Consider the following 27,975-nt stretch of genomic DNA (forward strand, 5'->3'; position numbering starts at 1 on the left):
GTACTGTGGTCATTCAAATACATATTCATGGAGAATTATAGAGGAAAGGGGATGTGTGTTGTGTGTGTTGTGAGTTATTTGGGTGCACAGCTCTCTCTACGATGCTGTCTGAGTACTATTAAGAGGCACCTTATATGGCTTCATGTAATTACACTCCTTTGTAATTTTAAGTATGCTTATTTTTATTAGAATTTATTAGAATTGCATTAAATGCTACTTTATTTGAATTGAAATTATTATTCATTGTGTTAGACGGCACCCGTGAGTCACAAACTAGTCATATTCAAGTTCAGGATTGACTGTTAATTACCATTTTAAAAACTTAATTAAACTTTGACTTAAAGCAGGAACTGTGGTTATATGCATAGTGAACTCCAAAAACTGGACTAACAGGAAAACAGATTGCACAATTCTATTTTTTCTATTCTATTATTTTTACTAATATGATTACAAGTAAGCCAATACAACGATTTAACAGGCTCCACAGTATCCACAGCCCAATGTGACTTTAATTATATTATTGTAATCATGGACGTAATTTTGATTTCAAAAGTGGGGGGGGACATGGATTCGTCCCTGTCATTGACATCATCTGCATGTCAAAAGGACTGGAAACTTTTTTTCCCATATTATCTACTGTATGTGTGTGAAGTTCCCTTGCATCCTGAGACATTTTTTTAGATATGCTTTTAGATTTCTTCACCGTTATTCTTTTCTGGACGGTAGATCCAGTAATGAAGGATGTTTGAATGCTGAACTCTCGTCTTCCTCAGTTCCACTTAAGTCTCTCTCTCCATCTCCAAGGCGCGTGGAGAAGGGGAGGAGCGAACACGCTCCGCGCGCCCCGAATTGTCGCTGCGCGAGAGTGAAAGTGAGCGCGGGACCGACCCGGTGTGGAAGAGTTTAGACGGTCCTGCGCGTCGGGAAACCGAGCGAGAGTGTTGCAGGGAGAGTGCATCTCCACGCTGATCAGAGATCTGTGAGAGGAGAGAGGACACCGTACCACACAGGACGGGAAACACCTGCACAATCTGCAGGAGGCGAGCGAGGCGCGCGCAACTCTCAGCTCCTCACGAATAGGTCCCGCACGTTCATCCAGACGTTTGAAACGGCAGGGACTCCCGACCATGCTGTCCGGGGTGATGCTGCTCTGTTCTCTAGGACTCGGTAAGTCCACGGAGCTTCTCGTGAACTGATTTATTTGGAAGGGCTGGCAAACGGTGGCGTTGGCGCCGCGAGCGCATTCACCTGTCAGTGTTTTTGTGGAAAGTGTTGTGAAGGACCGCGAGTTTTCGGTTGGATCGTGTTTGTTGAAAAGGCAAAAGAGTCCAGGAGAGGGACGGAGTAAACGGGGTTTGGTGTGACTTCATGCTGGCAGCTGCAGTGTGCGCGCGGTGCTCGTTTAGAACGTAACGGGAGTTCGATAACGCATCACGCGCAGACACGACTAGAAGCAGCTCGCGCTGTAACAGGACGAGTCGGTAACGGGAGGGGAGACGGGTTGGTGTCCAGTGACCATCATATAGTGTTAACCTTGTCAACTCGGTTAGTGTGTAGTCACTATCGCGTATGGCTTCTGTCTTTTGGTTGTTGATGGGTTAAATACATTTGGATGTATATTTTCTTAAGCACAATTACACCAGATCTATGGGTAGTTGCGATTTTGCGATTTTTAAAGTTCTTATAGGTGATTGTTGTAACCCCTGCGTTTACTGAAGATACAAAAGATTTCTTGTGTGTATCTGTTTGTGTGAGTGTGAAAGAGAGATAGATAGATAGAGAGAGAGAGAGAGAGAGAGAGAGAGAGAGAGAGAGAGAGAGAGCAGGTGTTGAAAGATATTTTTATATGTGAGTTTGCACCAAATCAATGAGTCGTTATGACTTTAAAAGTTATTATGGTCGATTGTTTTTCTTATGCTCTCTGCTTTTACTGAAGGTGTGTGTGTGTGTGTGTGTGTGTGTGTGTGTGTGTGTGTGTGTGTGTGTGTGTGTGTGTGTGTGTGTGTGTGGTTGGGTGGGTGTGAGAGAGCGCGAGCAGGTGTTGAAAGATACTTTCATGTTCCCTTGATGATACTTTAGAAATAGACATAATCTAAATATCCTGCCAGTGTGGCGTACTGTCAATTCAAACTGATTTCATCTCTTTCTAAAATGTCTTATTTTCCCCCCAACTATTGCAGTTCATTAGAATCACTCTCCTCTTGGTGGTATTTTCTATGCCATTTGCTGATTTGTTGATGATCATATGGGTTCGTTCTATCCTGAAGAAAAACCAACACACAGCAGATCCTAATTTGAATCTGACATCAACAATAAAGTGTTTAATAAAGCTCTGCTCACAGTCTCAGGGACTCCCCATCCCTCTGGAGACAAGCTTTATGACCAATTTTACGAGGCTGTATGTGCTCGCATAAAGAGGCCAACTGAGGAGCCTTCTTTTCTTCCAGCTCTTGAGAGGAAGAGCGTTTGCAATGGTACCCAGACGAGTTCAGCTCTCTGTAAATCAGATGTACCTGGACCTCGATGCAAACACCAATTCTGCTGAAAAGCTCAGATTGCAAGACAGTTTGATCCAAGCTTCAGTTCACAGTTCTGTCCTGAATGTATTATATACTAGGGATGCACCGAAATGAAAATTCTTAGCCGAAACCGAAAACCGAAAATGAGGAAACCAAGGCCGAAAGCCGAAAACCGAAACACCGAAATACATTATGCCAATTATTAGTAACATTGGATTTATGGCTAACCTCACTAAAATCAAAGCATTGCTATTCAAAGAATAAATCAACTACAAAATTTGATTTGAAAATATGTATTTAGCACTGACATTACAGTAATGCATATTATAAAATAAAATTAGTGGTGGGCCGTTAACGGCGATAACGCTGACAATGGCCGACCACTAATTAAATTGAACTCGCTTCCAGACCGTTTTTATCTGAGAGGATAAATATATGTATTTTATACGAGTTAAATTTAATTATAACTGACTGACCTGAAAGATAAATATAAATTCTCTCATAAAAACGTGACGTGAGTTGCAACACCATTAAACAGCTCAGGTAAACACGCTTCTGAGAAATGTCGTCTGCTCGGCAAAACATAACGGGGCTCAATGTGCTCTATTAGCCTACGAAATCCCGCATCCTCTACGACAGAGAACGGCTGATCGTAAGGCAGCGAGTTCCATAATTTTTGGTGTAATGTCCTTTGCCTTGGCGCCATCACTGGAAAACTTTTTTGCTAGCTTTATCCAAATAAACACGTGCAGGCGATTTTTGCTTGCGTCATCACAATACATTGTTTCGGCCGTGTTGTTTCGGTGATGAAAGTATTTCGGCCGAAAACCGAAAATGCAAATTTAAGCCATTTCGGCCGAAAATTTTCGGTGGCCGAATTTTCGGTGCATCCCTAATATATACTAACATTAATTCATGCAGCGAAACCACAACAAAAAAAAAAAATCAGAAACCTGTTTTTTGTTTTGGTTTATTAATCATTCTAGATCAAAGTAGTTTTTGATCACAAACAACCAAAATTGTCTGTGTTTCTACTGAAGCTGCAATCATTATAAGAAACTATATGTAAAATCTTTACACAGTAGTGACACACACAGCCTTATTCAACTATTCAACTAGTGTCCTGTGTAGCTCATTTTCTATCTATTTTATGTAATGTGCTACCTTTGAGCTGTTACTTACAAAACATCATGTTATTTAAATGCATATAAAAAAGCTCACAATAATAATAATAAAACTATATAGTTATTTGAATTAATATATATATACAATATAGTTAATTGAATTGAAATTGAATTGTTAGTATATAACATATATTTAACCTAGTATTAGTTCTTGCAGTGCACGAATACGTCCTAAATATTGACCCCATTGCCCTATTTTGTAGTGTAGTGTGTAGTGTGTAATGTGTAGTGTGTACTGTGTAGCGTGTACTGTGTACTGTGTAGTGTGTAGTGTGTTGTGTGTACTGTGTACTGTGTAGTGTGTAGTAGGGATATCCCAATCCAGCTTTTTAAACTTCCGATCCGATACCGATATTTATTTGCACTCATGTTGAAAAAGCGTTTTACTCTTGATAACAAGTAGCCAGCTGAATTGGGTGTGTTTGAATAATACACAATGGTTCGTAAGGAGAAACTGACCTGTTTATTTAGCAATTAATAAACTCAAAATACCCAAAATAATAAATAACAAACAGAAATGGCATCAACCAAGGCTTAAAAAGTGCAAATAATATTGTAAATTGTATTTTTTAAAAAGTGGCAGTTTGTCACGCTTCGCAAATGTTTCTGCCAGTGTTAGTTGTGAAGGACCTTTCTTTTTGTCTTCAGTTTTCTTTAGAAACTCCTTATGTTGTTTATGGTGGTATTTCGTTAAATGCTTGATTAGATTGTATTAGGTTGTATTAAAAGTTCTTACAGCTTTACCACCACGCTTGACTTTACTGTGGCATATGTTGCACTCTACGTCTTTGTTCTACACAACAGACATTTTTACCGATATCTTCAAATGTACATGGCCGTCTTAATGGTTAGGAGATGCCATTGAGCTAAATTGGGGGAGATGCTATGCTCGTGTGCTGGAAAATGCTGACTGGACTTTCAAAAAAAAAAAAAAATCCGGATCAGAGTCTGGATCTGCATTTTCTCGTGCCTGCCGATCCGATACCGATACACATTTTTTGCAAATATCGGCGGCCGATCAGATCCAAATATCGGATTGGGACAAGCCTAGTGTGTAGTGTGTAGTGTGTACTGTACAGTGTGTAGTGTGTTGTGTGTAGTGTGTGGTGTGTACTGTGTAGTGTGTAGGGTGTAGTGTGTAGTGAGTGTATTGTGTAGTGTGCATAGTATGTAGTGTGTAGTATGTAGTGTGTAGTGTGTATATCTTGGTCAATCTCAGTTCTAGATGTAGAATTTAATAAATTCATTTAATAAATTCACACAAACCAACAAATGTAAATAATGTTGATCATTATTTTTAGAGTCTTTAGAGTTGTGTTAGAGAGAACGGTAGATGAGACTGACCCAAGAACAAGACCTTAAGTCAACACGACAAATATGAAATTGAGGTGACACTGAGATGAGACGGCAACAGGACTGACACCATGATTGAGGCTAGTTGACTGCTGAAGTCCAGACTGGACCTAAAGTGGTGCAGACTCAGGCAGACTCGTTCAGACTCATCTTAAGATCTGGAATCTGAATTCCAATTACCAAACAAAAATCCTCTGTATCAAAATCTTCAACATTTACAACTAAGAAAATGAAATATCTGCAATAATGTGTCAATCACAAATCCCCCAAAAAAGTATTTTCTTACAACTATTCTTGCATATCAGGATGTCAAAAATCTCAAACCTTGACATAAACATGATGAATAAACTTTATTTTTAACTCTAGCATTAATTTGGTATTCTGTGGTCTTGTCTAGTGTTGAGAAGAAAATACCCCAGTGTATAGTATTTTGTAGCTGGCTAGACTGGCTTATACAGTAGATTTTTTTCTTACTAGTTGGAGTATGCAGAAGAGTGAACAGTAGGACCATAAAACCAATAAAGAAAAAACAACTTTTTAAATTTATGATTCAATTTCCATGGAGATAAATGCTTGTTTCATTGTGATGAATGACACAAAAGCAAGATGAGCTGTCTGGCTTTATCACCATACGGTAAAGGCCGACAGGATTTGTGTCATGTCTGGCTCTGTGGTCTTTGTTACAATCAGGCAGTGAAAGGAGCACTAGTCAACTCTGTGGTTGTTTGCTTCAGCGAGATGTTTCCTACTGTGTGCTGTTAGCATGCATTTGCAGCTGCTCCAGATCCCATGGCTCATCAAGGCAGATAAATGCACTAGCGTCATATCAGAAAACGTTCAAAGGAAAAGACCAAAGACAAGAAGCTAATGGGACAGACCACAGCTGCAGGTCTGCACAGGCCAACCTGCTGGCGGCAGGTCTATGGAGGAGAATAACAGGAACATCTATTGTCCTGCGTGTCTTCAGCCCGCTGATGTGACACTAAACAGACCGAATGTGTTTACTATTAATAGCAAAAGTTTGGCACTGTTTCTGTAGGTTTTGCTATTAAACATAACACCATCAAACCTTAGGACCAATTGAAATGCAGAGGAATCAAATATCTATAACAATCATACTAGACTAGATTTTATAAAACTGTTAGATTCGACTTTTTACGATGATGTTGCAACATAGACGCAGTAGACTGTGCTGTCTCCATAACAGTGAGCGTGGTTGAAGTTCCTACTCAATACATGCTGGTTTCTCCAGTGACGCAGGTGAGAGGAGATGGGTGAGCATATGGGTCCCTACAGCAGCGCAGTGCAGCAGAACGGGGCTCCTGGCCCATGGCGAACGGGCAGGAAGCTCTGAATATCTCCTCCATATGCTCCTGCAGAGGGGCTGTGGAGCTGGCGTACACTGCAGTGGTGGTGGGGGAGGGCTGATCAGGAGGTGCACACAGGCATGTGGCTGGAAGTAAATAAATCAACAAACGCACGGATGTGTCATCTGCCGTGTCGGATGCGAACGCAGGACTGACAGTTGTGCGATGCTGCGTTTGCCCCACACACCCCTCCTTGTTTTTTTTTGGTTTTGTTGTTGATAGTGGCATCAGCGTCCACTTGCAAAAGTGTGGCTGTTTTTCTTCAAGACACTGGGTGAGGCGGGATTTACTCACCTAGCCTATATGCTTTCTTCAGATTCATGGTGACATTGTACTGAACCAAGATGCCATTGCAAAATGTATGAGGGAGAGTTTGAGCCCTTTGGTTCTGGATGGCTGCCGCTAATGTGAAGCATTTTTCTGCTGGTGTATTACTGCTTTAGTGAGAAATCTTTCTGTTGGAAGATATAGAAGGTAAAACTGACACTGTGCGTACCCAGAAAGCACTCTAGCTCTAACCTCTAGCTGGATGGTTAGTGTGCAGGTTTTCAGTCAATAAAACGTGTCACACTCATGGCTAACTGTGTCATCCACATGTCCTTTCATTGACAGCACATGGTACTGGTGGAACTCCAGCCTGGATCCTAGGAGGACTCACCTTTGCAAAACCACGCAGATCTTTCACTGCTTGTCACTCAGGGACCTAACAGCTTCCCACATCCTGCATCAGAGCAACTGAGAGTGCGACAAGCACTTACTGGTGCGATGAAACGCTATCAGGTGTGCACGACTGAAGAGTCGTTGTCTCCGCCAACCTCAGGGGACAGTTTTTTCCTTACCATCGTGAGTGCTTGTGTTTCAAATGAAGGCTGGGTTTATTTAGCATCTGCTGACAGCAGAATCAGAGCGTTGTGGCTGGAGAAAGACAAGTGGAAGATGAGTTTGTGAGATCCGACACCCCCCACCCCCCTATCCCATCATTCCCAGAGACAACACCCTCTGTGTCATCCTCTTATCTGCCGCATGGCCACTGATGTCACTCAAATGGTGATTCTCGGAAGTGGGTCTGCAGTGTGCTGCAGTTAAGGATGTAAAGACATTTAGAATTACAGCACAGAGATCCTTCTGTGCATGCAAACTCCATAACAGGAAAAAAAGATAAATAAATCACTTGCTTTATTAGGAACACATGTATACCTAGTCATTCATGTAATTATCCAATCAGGCAATTATATGGCAGCAGATTTTTGGTGCCAGACGGGTTGGTTTGACTATTTTAGAAACTGCTGATCTTCTGGGCTCTTCATGCACTAGAGTCTCTCGAGTTTACACAGGAGAGTGAGAAACAAACTGCATCTAGTAAGCGGAAGTCTTGCGGAAATGATGAGCGTGGTCGGAGGAGAATAGCCAGACTGGAGCGAGCTGACAGGAAGGCTGTGGTAACTCCAACATCTACGGCTGTGGTGAACAGAAACGCATCTCAAAACCGTACAACACACTGAAGCTTGAGGCAGATACGTGGCAGCAGCAGAAGACCACGTTGGGTTCCCTTCCTGTCAAGAAGAGAATCTCAGACGAGAGTGGGTACAGGCTGAAACAGACAGAGACGCCTCGCTCGCTCTGATGAGTCTCCGTTTCTGTTGTGATGCGTAGATGGCAGAGTGAGAATTTGATGTAAACATCAAAAATCCATGGGGCCAAACCCGCCTCGTCTGCCTTGTTCAGGCTGCTGTTGGTGTTGTAATGGTGCTGGGAATATTTTCTTGGCAAAACTGGGGCTCCTATTAGCATTTGAGCATCAATATAATCCCATGGCTGTTTGATTCTCTTTGCTGACCATTTGCATGGCCCTTTATGTCCAGAATTGACCAATTTAAATGGCCTTTTCCATCACGATAATGTGCCCTATCACAAAGCACAAGTCCTCTCAAACTAGTTCCATGATTAAGGTGATGAATTCAGTGTATTTCATTGGCTTCCCATTCAGCAGATCGGAATCCTGTAGAACACTTTGAGCATGTGGTAAAATGACAAATTTGCAGCAGTTACATGCTGTAGTCATGTCAACATCTGGCAGGATCCATGCCATGAAGATTTGGGGCAGATCTGAGAGCCGGTAGGGAGTATTAGGTTGATTACACTAATGATGTGATGTGTGTGTGTGTGTCTATGTGTGTATGAGTGTGTGTGTGTGTGTGTGTGTGTGTGTGTGTGTGTGTGTGTGTGTGTGTGTGTGTGTGTCTATGTGTGTATGAGTGTGAGTGTGTGTGTGTGTGTGTGTGTGTGTGTGTGTGTGTGTGTATGTGAGTGTGTGTGTGAGTGTGTATACTGCCTGACATATTTGCAGTTATCCGTGGTCACTGTATTATCTCGTCTATGCAGCCAGAGTAGCTGTACTGAAATCGGTGAATATTGTATTTCCTGGGGCTGCAGCTGTGTGATTGCTGTCTGGTTCCTAAAGGGATTGTGTTAACTGCTTAAGTGTCGTAAACAACACGCACGGCATCCTCAGCATTGACTGTGCACTCTGCACTGGACGCTGCAGCGTGACACCAAACCCACACAGACTCTGGCACTACGGCTCCTCCTGACAATTATACTGCAATAAGAGCCGGGCTTTTATGGAAGAAGAACTGGTTCCCGTGTCTCGGAGAAAAGTGAGCCACTGCCATCGCGCACACATCTTTCAGACTTGTCAGAGGCTTTTGATAAATGTGTATATCATTTACATATGACCTTTATAATTATACAAATGAGAATAGCAACACAAACTAAACAAACAATCCCAGTGTCCTCCAAGTCTCCTTCTCTGATTCTGTCATTATTACCATAGAGATACCGGATCACTTTACCAAAAACCGGGTCTGGGTGCCATTAGGTGCCCAGATAGTCGGGCTGTTTCTCCAACACTCCTGCCACTGTGAGGGTATTGCCTGTTAGTCCACCTCATTATTAAAACACTGGGAACCCTACTGATGTTCTAGAAATAACGACCTCATTTAGCCGATATCTGTTTTCAAGGACAGCCCAGCCAGTCTTTGACTCGCACAGCAGTCTATATCTCAGACATGTTAAAATGTGGCTTACATCTTTTTCCCCATGGTTTCATTTGTCTTCAAACCCGTCACAGCCTTGAAACTGCTTCTTGAGCCGGGGGTCAAGGAACAGCCTTGTCCACCATCAGTCTGGAAGGCGGGATTGAAGCTTAATCTGCCCTATGGAGCATCCTGGTAGACATGCTCCAATTTTCCCATCAGCCAGACTGGATCCCGCCGGCTGTCCGAGGGGCCAGACACAGCCTGGCTGTCTTGCCATGACCCCCCCCCCCCCCCCCCCCCCCCCCCCCCCCCCCCCAACCTTGGGGGATGCGACACGGTCAGTCTGCGGATGATCCTGCCTCCCATGTTTGGTTTTGGGTAATTTGACACCAGCCAGACGGCTCGGCCCATAAATAAATAAAGAGAAAATAACGAGGGAAAAGCGGGTGAAGTACTGGCTGCTTTTTTGTGCAATCCAGTGCTGCCTCTGAATCTCTCAAAGTGCATCTCAGCAGATTATGGTGGAGATAAATGGATAAATTGATGTGCAACACACATAAAACAAAAGTAATACCAGATGCTTGCCAAGACCATTAAAACTCTGAGCTGAGAGCGCAGCCCCATAATGGGAGTCGTCCAGTGTTTCCTTGTGGCTTTTCTTCAGGTTCCACTAGTGGTTTTTACCTTTGCAATTATGTCACTTCAGTGCATTCGTAAAATGGCGCACAAGCATGGCTATGCTGCGGTGGGAATCAGCGCTTCATAGCAGACATACACTTTAGCTTCAATTAGCACATTTTGCAGCACATTTCTTCCCTGTTTTCATAACGCCTAAAATGAAGCTTTGAATAGGCTAATTGGGTAATTATGGATTTTTAAAATCTCAGTCTTGACATGTTTGTCTTTGTGGATATCATTGTAAGCTCACAGGATCTGTGTGAGGTAGTGTGTGTGTGCCACAAGTCCATTTTCCCTTTTTCTGCACAATCAATCATTTGATCATTTATTTTCCCCCTCGTTGCTGCAGGGTTAGTTTGGGAAAACATCAGAATCACTTTATTCTGCACTTCATGCACTATATTGCAGCAATGAATCACTGGGATGCTCTCACATATTTGCCCAGTATTGCAAATGATTGTTATATTGTGTTGCCTGGCAGTGGTTGAGAGATGTGAGAAAATAAGCCAGTAAGTGCACTGACAGCTAAATTCAGTGGGACACAGGGAGGGAGATGTATCTGGTGTTTCTGGATGGGCGGCATCTTGAAGAATCGAGCTGCTGATCTGATAAGGGCTTTAAAAGTTTGTGGCATTGCTCAGAATTGCACCTGAGCCGATTTGGCTTTGTCTCCTGCTGCCACGGTGGAGGCGGGGCCCTGGACGCACACGCCCCTGAGCTGTGCAGGTGGGTGTCGGCAGTCCGTGCGTGGATGGTTAGAGGTAGGAGGGGGGAGTGGGGGGTGATGAGTGGCTGTTTTTCCACAATAACAAACGAAAGTCCAGCTTTGCAATATAAATGTAAATCAGCCTTTTAACTTCAGTGCGGCGTGTCTGGGGAAGGAGGATAATTATGTTCAGCTTCCTGTCATTACGACATATCCTCCACGAAAGCATGAAGCAAAAATGAAGTCATGTCTTCTACCTAATATGATCCTGCCATTCAGGGGAGCTCGTCTCATTGACCAATGATGGTTTCCCTTATGAACAGCTCTACCTGTGTGTGTCCAGCACAGCTGCTGCCATGTCACCCTGGAAAACCATGAGGTTCGATTCCATCTTGCAAAAACGTCTCCAACCACTGTGGTAGTTTATACTAATTGTTCAGCGTGAGGCTTTGAACCTTCACGTCATCCAGCCCAGATCCGAGAAGCTCACGTTGCACTGAGCCTTTCCTCAGGAGAATCCTTAATAATGTTCTTTCAGAAAGGACACTGGCGCGCAAGTTCTGCTCTCGGGAAGAGCAGAACCGAATTCCAGAACCATGCAGGTCCAATTCGTGGAGGTCTGCTGTGGTCAACTTTGAGTAAATCGCCAGGAGGTTTACTTCTTGGGTTTATTCTGAGGTTTATTCTGTAAAACTTAGATGAGAGGAAACTTTTGTTAGAGTGCCGACATGAGATTTACCGGGAGGGCTTATGGGCTTACAGATGCCTTAGAATTTCCTGTAGCAACCATGGCTGCTTTTGAAATGATTCAATCACGTTTGTCAGTAGATTTAAAGAAGTAAACATTGTAGCCTACTGTTGTTGTGCTTGGGGAAACTTTCTTTGTATGCTGTTCATAATAATAATAATAATGCAGAGAAAATTCCAAAGATTTTCTGAAGGAAAAAAAAAGTAGTTTAAAAAACCCCACAAATCCTTTGAGGCCATATCAATATTTCATGATACTGCTTATCACAGAATCCTTTGTTGTGATGGAAAAATCCTGAAATAGAAAATCCCAAAAATCAGTGTTGAAAGATGAAATCTGTGTTTGTCTCTATAGCTTCGGGAATGCCATTACCATCTAGTTTCTCACCCTTCCAATAAACACTGCTGCTCTGGTGCACTTGAGCGTCTGCAGCCTCCAGCCCGTGGAAGGCTGCCACATACACTGAGACTTTCCCAGTACCAGGTAAATTGCTATGGCACCATAAATTTAATATTGGCACGCTTATAATTCAATCACCTGCATGCACTGCGCTGAAACATCGTCACAAATCACATATCCAAGCCCAGCCATGCGAGTGTTTGGCCGGAGACCAAAACTAAATGAGGTTGTCAACAATCCAGGCTCCCGACAACCCGGGGCCAAATGAGCCAGGTCTTCCATATCGGTGGCCATCTACCGAATCTCCTTCAGAGGAATGAGGCATTGTGGAGGCAGGTGGGGGGGTGGGGTGTGTGTGTGTGTGTGTGTGTGTGTGTGTGTGGTGGGGGGGGTGACGTCCCACCTTGTGCTCAGACGGCTGCAGAAACAAGAGGAGTAGAGAAACCTGTCTTGGGCCCAGGGGTGAACGGATAAGCAGCCCAACCTCGGAGCCGACTTCCGTTTATTTCGGCTTTATTTTAAAGCGATAACGGTGGCACAGCGGGCATGGTAATGAGGGTGGAGTGGGACACAACCTTCTAACACCCGCTTGTCAGATGAGGTGGTGGAGCGGTGCAGGCTGGCGCTGAGTGGCTGGGAGGAAAATATTTTACAAAGTGTTTTGCCGAAGGGCCAAGCGGAGAATTTGAGAGCTGCGCGAGAACGAGGTGGTCAGGTGGTCTGTCAGGCGGTCTGTCAGGTGGTCTGTCAGGCGGTCCTGTCAGGCGGTCCTGTCAGGTGGTCTGTCAGGTGATCTGTCAGGTGTCCTGTCAGGCGGTCTGTCAGGTGGTCTGTCAGGCGGTCCTGTCAGGTGGTCTGTCAGGCGGTCCTGTCAGGTGGTCTGTCAGGCGGTCTGTCAGGCATCTGTCAGGCATCTGTCAGGCGGTCTGTCAGGCGGTCTGTTAGGCGGTCTGTCAGGTGGTCTGTCAGGTGGTTTGTCAGACGGTCTGTCAGGCGGTCTGTCAGGTAGTTTGTCAGACGGTCTGTCAGGTGGTCCTGTTGGAGGATCTCCCAGCACTTGAGACTGATCTATAACATCCTCTGGCACTTCCTTCAGCACAATGCAAACTTTGTTTCCCTTAAAAAAATCTTCTTTCTGGGAAGATAATAGATGTAACGCTGTGACATGAAAGGAAGAGAGGAGAGATTCCATGTGTTCGCCTGCCGCTCTAGACTACGATTATTATGCAGAACACAGATTAAGTACATTCACGCGCTTGCTAATTGGGAGCCTCCTGATTAGTGAGAGTTCGTGGCCTTCTCTCATGTTAGTGATAAACAAGGCACCCATGACTGAGCAGTGCTACTGTCTCTCTTCTCCTCCTCTCTGCTGTCAGTTATCAGGAGACAGGACACTATAACTGCTTCCCTCTTAATTAGCTCTGCAGCGCATCGTAGGTTACATGTGCACAGCAGCAGAACTCTGTGTAATCAAAGGATCCACCTTTAATACCCCCACCGTATAGAAACAGCGCAGTGGCTTGTGTAGAATTGACCTGTGTATTGACTTACATAGAATTGACTTACATTGACTTACATTTACTGAATTTACATTACATTGAATTGACTTACATTTACTGAATTTACATTACATTGAATTGACTTACATTTACTGCCAGTTTTTATTAATATTAACAAATATTACAATGCACAGCAATTTGCCTCCATGTTTCATTTACATTAAAACCTCAAAGTAGTTTTGTGTTATTCAAATGTTACTGAAACTTGCTAATCTGACCTTGGTTTTAGACACCTAGATTTTAATTTGTTGTAGAATAGAGCTACCAAACTTATCCTTTTTACAAAATGGAAAATAATCTATTCTTTTTCACTTTGGTCTCATTTAGTTATGATGCGGTAAAGTAATCCTCAGCCTCCTTCTGGAGTGCCACCAGCTTGGAGATCTCTGTAAACCAGCAGGAGAATATTACATTGCATTGCTTTTCAAATGTTTATATTTTCATCGCTGAATTCTGACAAAATAAAAAAGATAAAATGTACTTTAGCTGTTCTGTTATTAATTATCCCAGAAGCACTGTGTAAAAAGGTTGCATTAGTTTGGAGGTGCTATCTGCGGTCTAATGCGTCTGTTTCACTGAAACATTATGACAGTGGGGGAAAACCAAATAATGGCTTTTTCCAATGCAATTATCTGGTAAGAGATGTTTACGAACGCAGCAGTTAGATTTACCAATCATTCTGATTACTTTCATAACTCAGTGAATTCATATGGAATTCTCTTTCTTTCTTTGTGAAGGGCTTTGCTTGCAGGCATGGGAGCATCATTTAAAAAATGTTTTCCATTACAGTGTGCTGATCATCTGCTAAAAATGTATCTCTAACCTAATCCAAAAGGTTACAATAGTAACACAATATATAAATAGTACAGTACAATAGTATTTATAAAAAAAACTTATAAATTGTGCAATACAGTATTTATGAAATTACATTAGTGAGGTAATTGAGATTATTTTCCATTATTTTTGGGTTACTTTTAAACCCACTGACTGCTGAAGAGTTTGGAAGCCATGGTCCCCAGCCATGGTTTGGTCAGCAGTAAGATGCCACAAGTTCCTGTATTTTCTCTGTGCAGATTCTTGAACTTCTCAGGAGATGTAAAAATTTGTCCATGTAAATAACCTTCCCCAGTGGGTCAGCACTGCTCAGAAGACCCTTCGCTGCAGAATGCCTGGTCCATACACTCCTGTCAAATCAGTAACCTCCTCTGGTGTAAACATTCCACAAAGGTGTGGGATGTTGGGGCATGTGTGAAGACACAGTTCTTCATGCCTTCGGATGCTTTGTTGAAATACTAATTAAAAAGACTCTTCTGCAGTAGGTCGTTAAAATTTTTTAGCAAAGGTTGTACTCCTGTTAGATTTTGAGCAGCACTCCGTTGAGAAGAGGGCGCATCTACAAAAAAAACCCAGTTAATAATGCACGTTCTTCACTGCTTCCACATTATAACTACAGTGTATACAGAATTTTATCATCCGATAATGACCACAAGACGTGAGAATAATAATAATGACTGGCTGGTGGAACTGCAGGGATCTTCAATTTGAACACAAAAGAAAATTCAAGACAACTTTTACTTTATAGGCATAAAGTCACATAAAGCAATTATCATATCCACAAAAACATATCTTGTGAATATGGAAAAAAAACAAAAAAACCCTCATGTTCACATGAAGCAAACCCCAATAAGAAAAGCAAGTCATCAAAGTCATGAAGCAGCAGGATCATGTAAAAACAACTAATGAAGTAAAGTCCCCAAATACAGCAGGAACACACCAGATGGGACCCTCCAAGCCTTTAAACAGCGGTAGTGTGCATCATTGCTGACGCTGTTGCAGTGTGACAGCAGCCATTAAAACCGTTGACTTCACGAGAACCGTTGACTTCACGAGAAACGTTCACTCCACAAGAAATGTTCACTGCACGAGAAATTTTCACGAGAAACATTCACTTCATTAAAACCGTTCATTCCATGAGAAATGTTCACTGCATGAGAAACTTTCACTTCACAAGAAATGTTCATTTCATGAGAAATGTTCACTGCACAAGAAATTTTCATTTCACGAGAAACGTTCACGAGAAACATTCACTTCATTAAAACCGTTCACTCCACAAAAAATGGTCACTTCACGAGAAATGTTTACGAGAAACGTTCACTTCAGGAAAGAGTCCTAGAAAATGTGCGAGTGAGCGTGACGTTCCTGCTAAGAACCACATTGTTTTTTATTTTTAAAATGTTCCAGTAACCTAATTACTGCATTTTTAATGTAACTGTAGCAGTATGTAGATCAGCTTTATTCTGGTATCCTGATTATGTAAAGCTGTTACATGTTGTCTATTACCTCCCTTCACATACCAGCGTGTCATCTCCTCACTATTTACACAAACATGATGTTGCCTTCAAGGAGCTGCCACTATTTTGATAGTAATGTAAAAATATCAAAAAGCCAAAAAGTCACAGGGTGTTGGGGTGGTGGGCTGTTGGAGTGGTGGGGTGGTGGGGTGTTGGAGTGGTGGGGTGGTGGGGTGTTGGGGTAGTGGTGTGTTGGGGTGGTAATGTTGGCAGTGCTGCGACATGCATCTTGAGTAAGTGGAGATGTCAGACTGCTGCAGACAAACATACCTAATGGAATAAGGTGTAAATGATCATCACCGAGGTGAAGCCAGCAGTGAGGGTGGGGGTGGGGGGGTGTTAAAGACACACTGGCCCTGGGCATCAAGAGCTTTTTCACACTGAGTGTTTGTCTGAATATGGTTTACTGTCAGATGGGTCTAAATGGGAGAAGGGTAACCTAAACTGCCTCCCCCCTCCCCAAGACCTCTTCTGAAGATCCATCAAGAGGCAACACACAATGTATTTTTTGTCTTCATTAACTTTGCCACCTTTGCAGTGGAGAAGAAATCGCCAGGTGCATATATCATTATATTCTCTCGAGTCAGGTGCAGTTACATTGGCGAATCCTGAATTGCTGGTACATAATGAGGTTTTTCTGCTCTGTTTCCACACTTTGACAATTTTCCTTTCATTCCTCGCATAAGCAGTGAACATAATTTTTATTTTTATTTTTTTAAAAGAAACAAAGAATTAAACAGTCCAAACGCATTTCCCAGAGAATAATTCGGAGCAGTGTAAGGGATTTGGCTGTTTTCTAGTGAACAGGACAGGCCGCTAACAGCGCCGGGACGCAGCCAGCTCTGGAATGGGAACGTTATCGGTTAGACGCGGAAGCCTGCGGCAAGGTTGTTTCGGACCCTCGCGGATCCTCCCGAGCTGGCCCCCGCAAACGTTAAGTGGGGCGAACGCGACATGCCCCCGAACGTCTGTGCCTCTTCAGCAGACCTCCTATCACGAAGCTCTGAGCTACGGAGCGCAGTGATGGAGCTGAGGCTCGTACAAAGGGCGGCCAAGGAGATACCCCCCCCCCCCCGTCCCCCCCGTCCCCCCGTCCCTACGGAGGGGCCGGAAGGCGTGGGGGTGCTCGTGCTGTCTGGCAAGGAGACATTAAAGTACTGCATCAGGCACTCACTGCTGCAGCGAGGGGAAAAAATGTAGCGTAGGAACGTGTGAAGGAACGAGGCATGGCGGCTGGCTTTAATTGCCGTTTGTGTCGCATGTTACGTGTAAAAGCTCAGGTGTGCAGAGTTGAGTAATCGGTGCTTTGACAGTCTTGTGTTGTTTACTTCGTCCCTTCTGTCAGAGACAAATCATTGCAGAGACACGAGTGTCTCTCGTGTAAGATGTAGTCAGTGTAAATAATATCAAACCATATGGTGTGTATGGGCTTAAAAAGGGGATAGTTAAACTCAGGGGTATCACACATCTCTGTGGTTTGGGGAATGGTTTTCTTCATCCAAGGCACCATAGGAGATGGCAGGACGTTTAAATGGGAGGTGATGTGATGTGTCAGAGCGGATTTGCCATGTGGTTCCTTTGAAAGCATAGACAGGCAGCGTCTGCGACTGTCACCTGTCACTCAGGGCTCTTTCCACGGGCCGTCCATGGGCCAGTCGTCTCCAGCGTGAGGCCTGTGTGGCCCTACGCTGCCGTGTCCCTGTCCTCCATAACTGCAACATTATAAGATGGGTGGTTTGTCTTCTAGACTATCGCACTGAGCTTGGGAATACTCATTAACATGGCTGCCCCCTCCCCCTCCCCCTAACTCCCCCTCCCCCGCCCTGCAAACTCCCCTTCTGCTTTCCCTCCAAACTCCCTTTCTCCCCCCCCCCCACGCTCAGTTATGGTTGCCTTTTTCATTAACCTTCTCGCCCATGGAAGACCGCAGCCTCTGCTGCTTGGTCCACCCCAGAAGATGGTGTTGGCTTGCAGACCACAGGCCCAGACACAGGGCCAGGGTCCTCACCCACGGATCCGGTCGCCCCAGGCAGGACAAACTCTACGTGGCTTAATGAAATATTGAGGAAAAGCCGCTTAAATCGCTTAACAGTAGTATGTGTGGCTACCCGACGGAGAGAAGTCAAAGCTCCCCTCAGTTCAAGAGGATCTAAGCAAATAAAACTGCGTTATTTTATACACTACCAGTGGTTCTCATGTTTCTCATGTGTTGAGTACTCATTTTAGATTTTTCATTCCTTCTGTGGTACCAACATGTAAAGCGTAAGCAGGAACACCTGCTACAACGTCTGCTCTCTGGTGGTGGCCAAAGGAGGATGGGTTCTCCTTTTGAGACTGGTCCTGCAATGGTGCCTTCCTCATGACCAGAGGTTCTCTTCTCCTGCAGGAGTCTTTGGCGTGTCCATCAGGCGTCTGGTCCTGGTTTCTGTAAAGCTGTTATAAATAAAATTGAACCAAATTAAACATCTGGCTTACCATAAAAGAAGCGTTTTATGTAAACACAGCTCGGGTAGATAAATCCTTATAGTAAGTGAAACAGAAAGGTATGCTGATAGAGATTAAAATGTAAACTGACAGTTTACATTTTACATTTAGGATGAATGAAAAAACTGAAGATGAGCTGGAGGGTAAAACAAACTCCCCATTGAGTAGCAGTGCTCATGGGTTTTTCATGGGTTTCTTGTGGGTTTCTCATGGGTTTAGTTGTCATTTTAGATTTTTCATTCCTTTTGTGGTAGCAAGCTGTCACAAAGAACTTTTGGGGGTAATTAGTGCTCTCACAGTGATCCAGGAAGCTATGTGTAGTTTTGAGCTCAGCTATCGGCCCAGGCTTCACCATTTCTGCTTTCCAGACTCTACAAAAACATGATCTGCCTAAGTAATTTAACGAATTCCCCTAAGTTTCAAGTAATGATCTTTGAGTTACCTGAAATCATTTCTGTTCTCTGCTCAATTCAAGACCTAAAAGAACGTGTTTTGGTTTGTGACCCTTGAGCTGTGACTAACTCTGAAAGGCAAAAGAAACACGGGAGGTTTGTCTGAAGGTCAGTGACCGGACATACGTGAGCAGCTGCAGGTCAGAGAGGCAGCTTCTGAACCTAATGAGAAAATTCGACTTATATGAGGATCAGAAGCACTGAATTTAATGCTGTTTTAACCTCCTGCTATAGTGCTGAAGGCAGAGAAACACAACAACATCTGAGCAGATAATTTACAGGCACATTAGATGAAAGATATACCAGCGCCAAAAATCAATCAGGCCAGTGTTGCGTTCTGAAATGAAGATGGTCTCATGTTGTTCTCCTGTGGAGAGTTTGCCCAGCCCCCCCCCGTGCCTGAATAGAGCCAAATAATAACACTAGTGCTGACAACACTCGCAATCAACGTTGTTATTTTGCTCTGTTATTTTGCATGTCATCCAGTACACAGTTCACAGCCAAATGCTTTAGTTCAGTCTGCTGTAACTAGTCATGCCAGTACGATCGTGGCGTGACCTCCTGACCCGTCCACCCCCACCAACCGCGGCACCGAGCAGAGGGGAGAGACCCTTCCTTGCGGCCCAGGGCACCGAGCAGAGGGGAGAGACCCTTCCTTGCGGCCCAGGGCACCGAGCAGAGGGGAGAGACCCTCTCTTGCTGCCCAGGGCACGCTCGACAAGGAAGGTTCTGATCTTTGGCTTCGGCTGTCGGGGAACAAGTGCGTGTCAGCAAAACTGAGGCTGAAAATGGCCAATGGAAATGGATCTTTGGGGTTTCAAAATTGTCACTTAGTTTAATATGTGCCCTGATAGTGGCTGATATTAATATGATAATAGTATGATAATTGCTCAATTATCATATATATTATATTTAAATCATATATTTTAGTGTATTACACTGCAAAATGGTCTGTCATTTTGTGAATAAGCATTAAACAGACAAGAATGGGCATAGTTTAATATGGCTTGGCAATATATTCATAATATGCTAAATCTTTATGTCTGCCTCTGTCTGTGGAGCCAGATATCTATAGCAAGAGTGGACTCTCCTCTAATTTACATGTATGAGTTAAACATGACAGTAAACAGTAAACAGTAATTTGATATTGATATTGAATTTTGCATTTGAATAATTAAATCCTTTTAAATCTTTTTTGTATTCTTAGTTGGCAGCATAATTTGTCATAAAACCATTAAAAATACATTGTTGACTTCAGCTTGGTGGGCTTATGTGTTAAATAAATACAGAACTTCCTCGTTTCATTTTTTAAAAGCTGAACACTTCAAAGCATCTGACTCCTATTTTGACAGAGAGAAAATTCTCATCCTGTCTCATTCACTTTCTCCTAACGTGAGGCCTTATTCCTCCCCTCAGCTCAGAGACCAAAGCTTTCTGTTATTACAAATACTTTGATATATAGTGTGTGTGTGTGTGTGCATGTATATACACACACACACACCACACACACACACACACACACACACACACACACACACACACACATATATATATATAAATAAATAAATACATTTATAAATATATATATATATATATATATATATATATATATATATATATATATATATATATATATATATATATATATATATATATATATATATATTTATATATGTGTGTGTGTGTGTGTGTGTGTGTGTGTGTGTGTAAACTTTTAGTGGGTAGAGTTAATAATATATAAAGATGTAAGGGAAAAAGCAAATGTCCACAGAGAAATATTATTGTCATGTATGAATCAAGTCTTACTGCTTTTTGGGACTCTCATATGTCAATACTGATGAATAGGTCTTCTTTCTGAGACCTCCAGAGGTTCATCTGTGGTTGGTCTTCTCATCTTTCGTGGCTGCCTTCTGAGGGCTTCTGCCTGTGTTTACCTCAGCCTGCTTGGTTCTGAATGGCTTCGGTGAAATTTGTTTATCTTGTTCTTTTCATCCTTTCTTCTTCTAGGGTTGTTGACTCTCCCTCACATTTCTGCTGGCGTGTTTTACTGGAACGCTTCCATTATTGTTAACAATCGTACGGTTTCTTTCATGAAGGCTTCATAAAGAATGTTGTGAAATGGAGTGTCCTGAAACGTCCTGTGTTAGGTGTTCTAATCTGAGTTAAAGTGCGCCCACTATCATGTGGTACACATAGCTTCTAAAGGTGTGATGTAAACGTATGTTTCTTTCTTTCATTCTTATCAGTTTTCTACCTTCCTCTTCGGTTTTCAGTGAAGGTGCAAGAATCAACTGAGCGGTGATTTTGAGCATCCTACTTTGAGTCATACTGAAACGCACACTCCATCTTGTCCTATACGAACAGACTAAAGGATACACAGACACATGCCAGCGTGCTGTCTGGCAAGTCTCCCTGGGTCACATTAAAAGTATTTCCATTAGGCGTCTGGGCAATCCAGGCAGGGAGGGGCTTCCTGGGACAGGAAGCAGAATGATGAAGATCAGTGACAATGCAGCAGGATAATGGTGCCAAAACCACAGCCATCTGCTCTGTGTCTCCACCCACATCCCGGCGTATCTGCACATTCTGCCTCCCATGGCGTGGCGTTCCCTTAATCCCTGGTGCAGACTGTGCTGCTGTCTCCCCATGGCCTCAATTCACCGGGGACCAGGGGACAGGAAGGAAAAAGACCCCCCCCTTCACCCCCCCTCCACACACACACACACACACACACACACACACACACACACACACACACACACACACACACACACACACACACACACACACATTTTAGATAGCTATAGCCTCTCAGCGAGCTCACCATCTAATCTCTGCAGGGTGGTTGTGGGACATGCAGATATTGGACAGGTGGGCTGAGCAAAGAAGTATCGATTTAAGATGGACTTAACAAGGGCAGATAAAGAAAAGCCTGTTTGGTCTTTAAAGCACACTGAGCGTGTCTGCAGAGGAATGCGTGTGTCCGTTCGCCAATATGCAAGTGCTTGACTATCAATGGCTACACGGTCAGATTTGAATGAATTACAACAGCAAAGCTCAACTTCTTAAAATGGCTTACGTTTTTTCTTTTTTTGCTGGTATGAAAAACCCCACCCATCTCCTTGTAGACTGAGTGCTTGTTATGCATAGGCAATTAGGTCTCCATTTAACCCCTGCCATGTGGATGACGTGAGATTAAATGTGAGAGTCGATTCTTAAGGCCCATCTCATTAAAGACAGGATGCAGGTTGAGTGGCGGATGATGGCTTTTAATTATGCTAGTGCTCGGTTTCGTTCTGGGTTGCTGTTTAGTGTGTGTGCAGGCAGCTCACAGGACACCGGACCCTGCCGCACGCTGCAGAAAGTCCTCACTAGCGATTCGCTGTCAGAGGGTTCGGGACCTCGCGGGGGGAATCTGACATTCTCCAGCCCCGCCCTTGACGCGGAGGTTGTCTGACTGAGGCCCCCTGCTCGCTCTGGGTGGTGGCAGTGTCTAGGGGTTCCACAGGTCCTCCACCCCTCCGTGCAAGATGACGCCTCGGGCAGCGTTCGCCACGGCGAGCTCTCTGCGCCATGTTCTTGTGCTATTTTAATGCATCCCTTGGTGCTGAAGGCGAGATCGCAGATGGCTTCTGCGGTAATACAGTTCACTTCTGCTCTTATTAAGCCATAGATTCTATAGCTGCTAACAATCTGAACATTTGTAGCTATGTGATAGCGTTACAGTTGTTGGCCAGATTTTCATTTTCAGCAAGAATGTTTCAGCAGGGACTTTTGAAGGACCTGCTTTAGGAGACATATAAGTACGTTCTGTAGACTTCTGAGATTTTTAACAGAGTTTGCATAAAATGCAAAGATGAACATTTTCTTGTGGAATGCTACACCGATGGAGGACACCGAGTCCCAGCCGCGGCCACTTCTGTTCTGTTCGTTACCCTTTGCCATTTCAGTTCATTTTTTCCCCCAGAATGCCTGCTGGAGTACATGAATATTAAACACAGTGCTTGTTTCGAAAGCAGCCTGTGGTTTGGCTACGGGCTGCGTGGGGGCGCTGGGCTTGAGGGGCTCCTGGAGTCTGCAGCACGTGTCTCCTATGGACGGCTGCATACTTACTCCTGCAGCTCCAGAGTGCTGCAGTGACTTTGGACCACTGATGCAGTGCTGGTGTGTCTTTCGACTTTAAAGGGAATAAATCCTACAAGCATAACACTGCAGTAAGCGCAGAGGTTACAGTGGTGCAGAGCAGTGCTCTCCTGAACTCTCCTGAACTCCTGACCTTCTGTACGTTTGTGCGTATTAGATGCAGTGAGCCGTTGAGATGCTCCTCACAGGGCTCCTTCTGCTGCTCTTCTGTGAGAGCTCAGGTCTTGGGCTGATTCAATAGTTACTCATATTCGCACTGAATGTGTAGCAGATATTGATATCCACGTTTGTTCTGGTGTCTGGAAATTCTTAAGTAGTTCACGTTGCTACACACAAAGCTTCTGTTTACAGCAACCGCAAGTCCAAATGGTCCAAACTTTGTGTGACGCCAGGTGGTTCAGTCACGCTGAGACGGACGTCTGCTCCACCGTGACCAGCCCTCCTTCCTTCTCACGGAAATAATGTCAGCCTCATTAATTGTCCAGTCACTTCACTCCCCTCAGGGTCCGGCCTCTTGAGTTCCAGATATCTAGTTTGTTGCCTCCATCTCTTGGTGTCGTAGGTGCCCACCGCCAGAACCTGCTATATGGCTGTAGCCTGCATGAATAAGCGTCCCTCTTTCAGTGGGTTTGGAGGCTGTCCGAGCTGGTTCTCCTTAATGATCCACCTCCTCATCTTCTCATCATCTGATTACGTTGCACCACCATCAGAGTTGTCACAGATTGTCCCTCTTTTAAATCCTTTTTAGTGAAATTTGCTGGAGATTTTGGCAACATTGAACAATTATGTTGATATTTGTTTTACATCTTCGAGCAAAGCTGTTACGTTGTGTGATGTTTATTGCAGTTGGAAATTTGACAGTGATTTAAGATGCTGAGAGGAAGCTAGTCAGACATTAATCATACAGCAAGCCATGTTTATGAGTCTGCATATGCAACTAAGGCAAATTAGCTTTCTGCATGAGACATAAATGGGCTTTATGTATTCCAGAGGCTGCAAATTGTATCTGCTTAATTTGAATTCTTAATTTTAATAGCATTTTATATTACCTTTCTGCAATATCATGTTTTGATTAGTTTTATCCAATGTTCAGCTTGCATGGTACAACAAAGCTGTTAAAACTCATCTGGGCATGCTCAGAAGTGATTGATAGGGAACGTCCATTCTCATCTCCAGCAAGCCCAACTCTCCTAGCCTCTCTGAGCATTACACTGACCTTGTATCTGTTCACAAATTCTCATCAAAAAAGACAAATCCATTTGTTAATGACTTTGTCTGGGGCAGAGGCACTGACTGCCTAAGCCGTTGTTGTCAATTAGGCAACTGATTGTTTTGCGGTACAGGACTTTGGTGATTACCGAGCTCTTCAGAAGGATCAGAGCTGTTGCTGTTCTGATGGTTCCTTTGGATGGAGCTCCACTCTGCTAACAGTTACTGTCTCCTGCATCCCAGACAACACTGCTGTACATTTTCACCTTGATGCTGTGACGTTTTCAGCATTTTTCAGCCTACCAGCCTAACCTGGTTTTGTTGGGTGCTTCTGGCCTGCAGAACACAGGCAACCTCACAGCCAGTGCAGATCCAGAGAGGATTAAAAGATCTGGGATTCCACTCTTCTCTCAGAAAGCTGTGTAATTATGTATGGATGGATGATGAGAAAAAGAATTCCTCACTCTCTCAAACATTCAAATACCTCAAATGTTGCAAATAACTTTTTTCTTTTGCACCTGAAAAATGTGTAGTACCGAGTCCAAAGAACTTTATGAAGGGAGCAGGAGGACTTGGAAGGTCGGGTTTCTGATTTCTCAGCGATCTCTCAAAGATCTCTTTCAGTGCATCATTTCACAGAGGCAGAAGAATTCATTAGTTTTATGAGCTGCGTTTCGTATTTCACAGAGCCTGAAGCGGTTGCTGACTCTTGCCACTGGGTCATAGTAAGACGACCAGGAAATTAGTCATGCTTCCCCACCCCGGCCCCCACACCCCTACACCCCCCTCACACCCCACATCCCCCACACCCCCCACACCCCCTCATGTACTCTGCGTTTTTTGGTCTTGGCTTATTAGTCACAGGTGACGCACAGAACTATTGAGTCTCTGCTCAATTACTGTACGCTTGCAGTTGTGCATGCTTTGATCCTTGTCTGCTAAAAGAGACTTGGTCTGAAAGGAAGTATTTCAAAAGAAACTTTTGTCATGTTGAAAGTGTATCAAAGAGTCCATCAGTCCAGCGGAGAGATCAGACTTTCTTCTGTCATGCTGCTGCTCCACATTTTTCATGATTGGAAATGTTCGCAGAAATCTAATCTTCTTTTCCTTAAGACTCCTGCTGTAGATTGTTCAGGTATAATAATGAGAGAACGGGCGGATGTTTCAACTGAAGATCATGCATGCTTTGCATAGTGACTCAAAAAACATGAGCTATAACTGTAATTATCTACGTCCTCCCCAATGAGTGTCACCTCCGCTTGCAGACCCCTAAAGGATAATTAACTGCTCTATTTTAGCTACTTTCAAAAGAATCTATTGGTACCAAAAATCTCTTTCTTCTCGTCTGTCATTGTCAGGCACAGCTATTATTTGAGATTATGAGTAACTGCGGACTTAGAAGAGACAGATGAGAAACAGACAGAGATGGTGCCTCAGTTGGGGGGGGGGGGGGGGGGGGGCAATATCAGACAAAACCCACACAGCCAGCGTGAGACCTGCTAGCCATGTCTTTTTACCCAGTATGTCTAATTTCTGCTGCGTACTGGCAACACCAACTGCAATCTGCAGTCCAGATGAGAAGGTCTTTTCCAAGCACTACCAAAACAGACTGAGGTCATTTCCTGTCCTGTGGATGCTACTGACTGAGGTCATTTCCTGTCCTGTGGATGCTACCCCTCTGCAGCTACAGGAGTCTCTCATTCTTCTCTTCAGGCAGCCCTGTGGAACGCCAGTAGATCTTGGTGTCTCCGTTGCTCTGATTCTGGCGTGTTAACCACGCCGTGTTAACCTCCGTGATCTAGCTCGACACACACCAAACACTTTGGCACCAAAAGGCGTGCTGCGCGATGCAATTCATTAACATTTATAAACAGTACAGCTGGTCTCCAAAGTGAGAAATAACAAATATGTTTACTCATCTTTTCTGCTCCATATCAGTTCAGCAGTGCAGTAAAACGTTGAATACAAATCAGTGTCATGGGTTTGTATATCAGGACCTTTGCCTTGTTTTTGAGTTGCTTTGTTTTTGAGTTCAACTTAATTGCATTGTAATGTGACATAAATGGATCAGATGGTGCTTATTGTGGTTTGAAAATGAAATCCATCATAGCCACAGTTTCTTTTCTAGATGAACTGCTGCCTGAACAATTAGCATCAAACGCAATTCGATTACATAGCTTCAAACCACTAAACGGTGATTCAAGAACATTTGTCTTATCAGAGAGTCTTTATTGCTTTATATGAGTTGTCTGTCTCCCGCGTGTGGTAAGAGTGTATTGGACTTACAGTGGACGTGTAGCAGGAAAAATGAACTTCAGAGTACTGAGATTGCTGTGATTCATATTCTTGGCGCTGTACAGTGCAGCTGGGTGGAGCGCGTGGCCTCCCGGGGGACACGAAGCGGACCAGTTCTGCCAGGGCTACATCCCTTTCAGCCCGCGCGCTCTCCGCCCGCCCACTCCGACAGCCCGGTGCCGCCGGTCGCTCTACGACGAGCCACTCAGCAAACGCCTCGGGGCGGCAGGGAGCCTCGTCCGGCCCGCTCCGCCGCAACGGACTCGGATGCCGTTCGATTTTTCCATAAACAGTGTCAAGCTGAGATTGTCTCAGTCATCATTTAAGGCACTTTGTGTGGGCCCTCTCAGGTTGGATTCTGACCTTTACACAGAGGTTGGGCAATTTGCCCACTGAAAGAAAGACTGACCTTTTTAGGTACTTAGTCTCAGCAGGCTGTCAATTAGCTCCAGCCAAAGCACAGACTGCGAATAAAGCCAAGCAGTTGGAGCCAAGGGGCCTTCCTTGAATAATGAATTATTATTTTTTTGCATGCAGGAAATTGTGGACTTTAGGAAACTTTCTCAGAGCGTAGGAAACGTATCTCTTTGAACTGGATTAATAAAGCAGATTTGAGCGGATCCTTCTGGGCAGCTGTGATCATCGCACAGCTGAAGTCAAAGGCGACGTACTGGTATGGATCCCCATATATCATACTGCATTCTTTCAGATGAGAAGGAGAGTCATGCTCATGTCAGTCTGCTGACGTGATGGTGCTTTCACATTTCAGCACTCTACTTTGTTCTTTGGCTGTGCTGTATGAGGAACCGTCTGTGAATGTCAATCACTTTTGTGGCTTTCAGAAAATCTCTAAAAGTTTGGGTATTTCAAATTCTTCTTTTGTCCTTGTTGCTTAAGTGTAATTATATTTGGCTTTCACAAGCAGCCCAGACAAGAAAATAAACAAAAAATTAATTTGATTTGTGGCAGTGACTTTTTTTCCTTTATCTGTTTTGTTTATTTGGATTTTGTTTACTTTACTCTGGCACGCCATTCTGTTGACAGTGACAGCGCATAAACAGAAAGTTGCCTTAGTTTGAGTTTAAAAGGGAACGCTTTCACAACCCAAGGTACGCTGGTTTAGCTGTTGTTGTTTTTTAACCACGGCCTGTTCCATCGCAGATGAATGTGTCTGGCTCAGTATGCGCGAAAACCCCCAAATTTTGCATATGAAATACAGAATTGCATTTAAATTAAGAGGCAGCTCGTGCTCCTGTAGGCTAAGCTATGGTATGTTAGTCTTGAGTTCACTTTTGGCATTGCGAGCGTAGCACACCTTCAGCAGACACAAGGCCTGGGGCCAGCCGCCCTCCCCGGACCAGGCTGCCCACCTCGGACCAGGCTGCCCTCCTCGGACCAGGCTGCCCTCCCCGGACCAGGCTGCCCTCCTCGGACCAGGCCGCCCTCCCCGGACCAGGCTGCCCTCCCCGGACCAGGCTGCCCTCCTCGGA

General features: G+C 44.1%; 1 protein-coding gene across 2 annotated transcripts in view; it reads left to right on the plus strand.

Annotated features, from left to right (window-relative positions):
- The first annotated feature begins 849 nt into the window (after window positions 1-849).
- kirrel3a (kirre like nephrin family adhesion molecule 3a) overlaps window positions 850-27,975 on the plus strand; it is a 117,410-nt gene continuing 90,284 nt past the window's right edge. For both annotated transcript variants that reach the window (XM_077019288.1, XM_077019289.1), the window contains exon 1: window positions 850-1,167. In XM_077019288.1, coding sequence (XP_076875403.1) covers window positions 1,128-1,167 — 40 coding nt within the window. In that variant the 5' untranslated portion in view covers window positions 850-1,127. The remainder of the gene's footprint in view (window positions 1,168-27,975) is intronic.

The sequence above is a fragment of the Brachyhypopomus gauderio genome, chromosome 10 (genome assembly GCF_052324685.1).
Source record: "Brachyhypopomus gauderio isolate BG-103 chromosome 10, BGAUD_0.2, whole genome shotgun sequence".
NCBI lineage: Eukaryota > Metazoa > Chordata > Actinopteri > Gymnotiformes > Hypopomidae > Brachyhypopomus > Brachyhypopomus gauderio.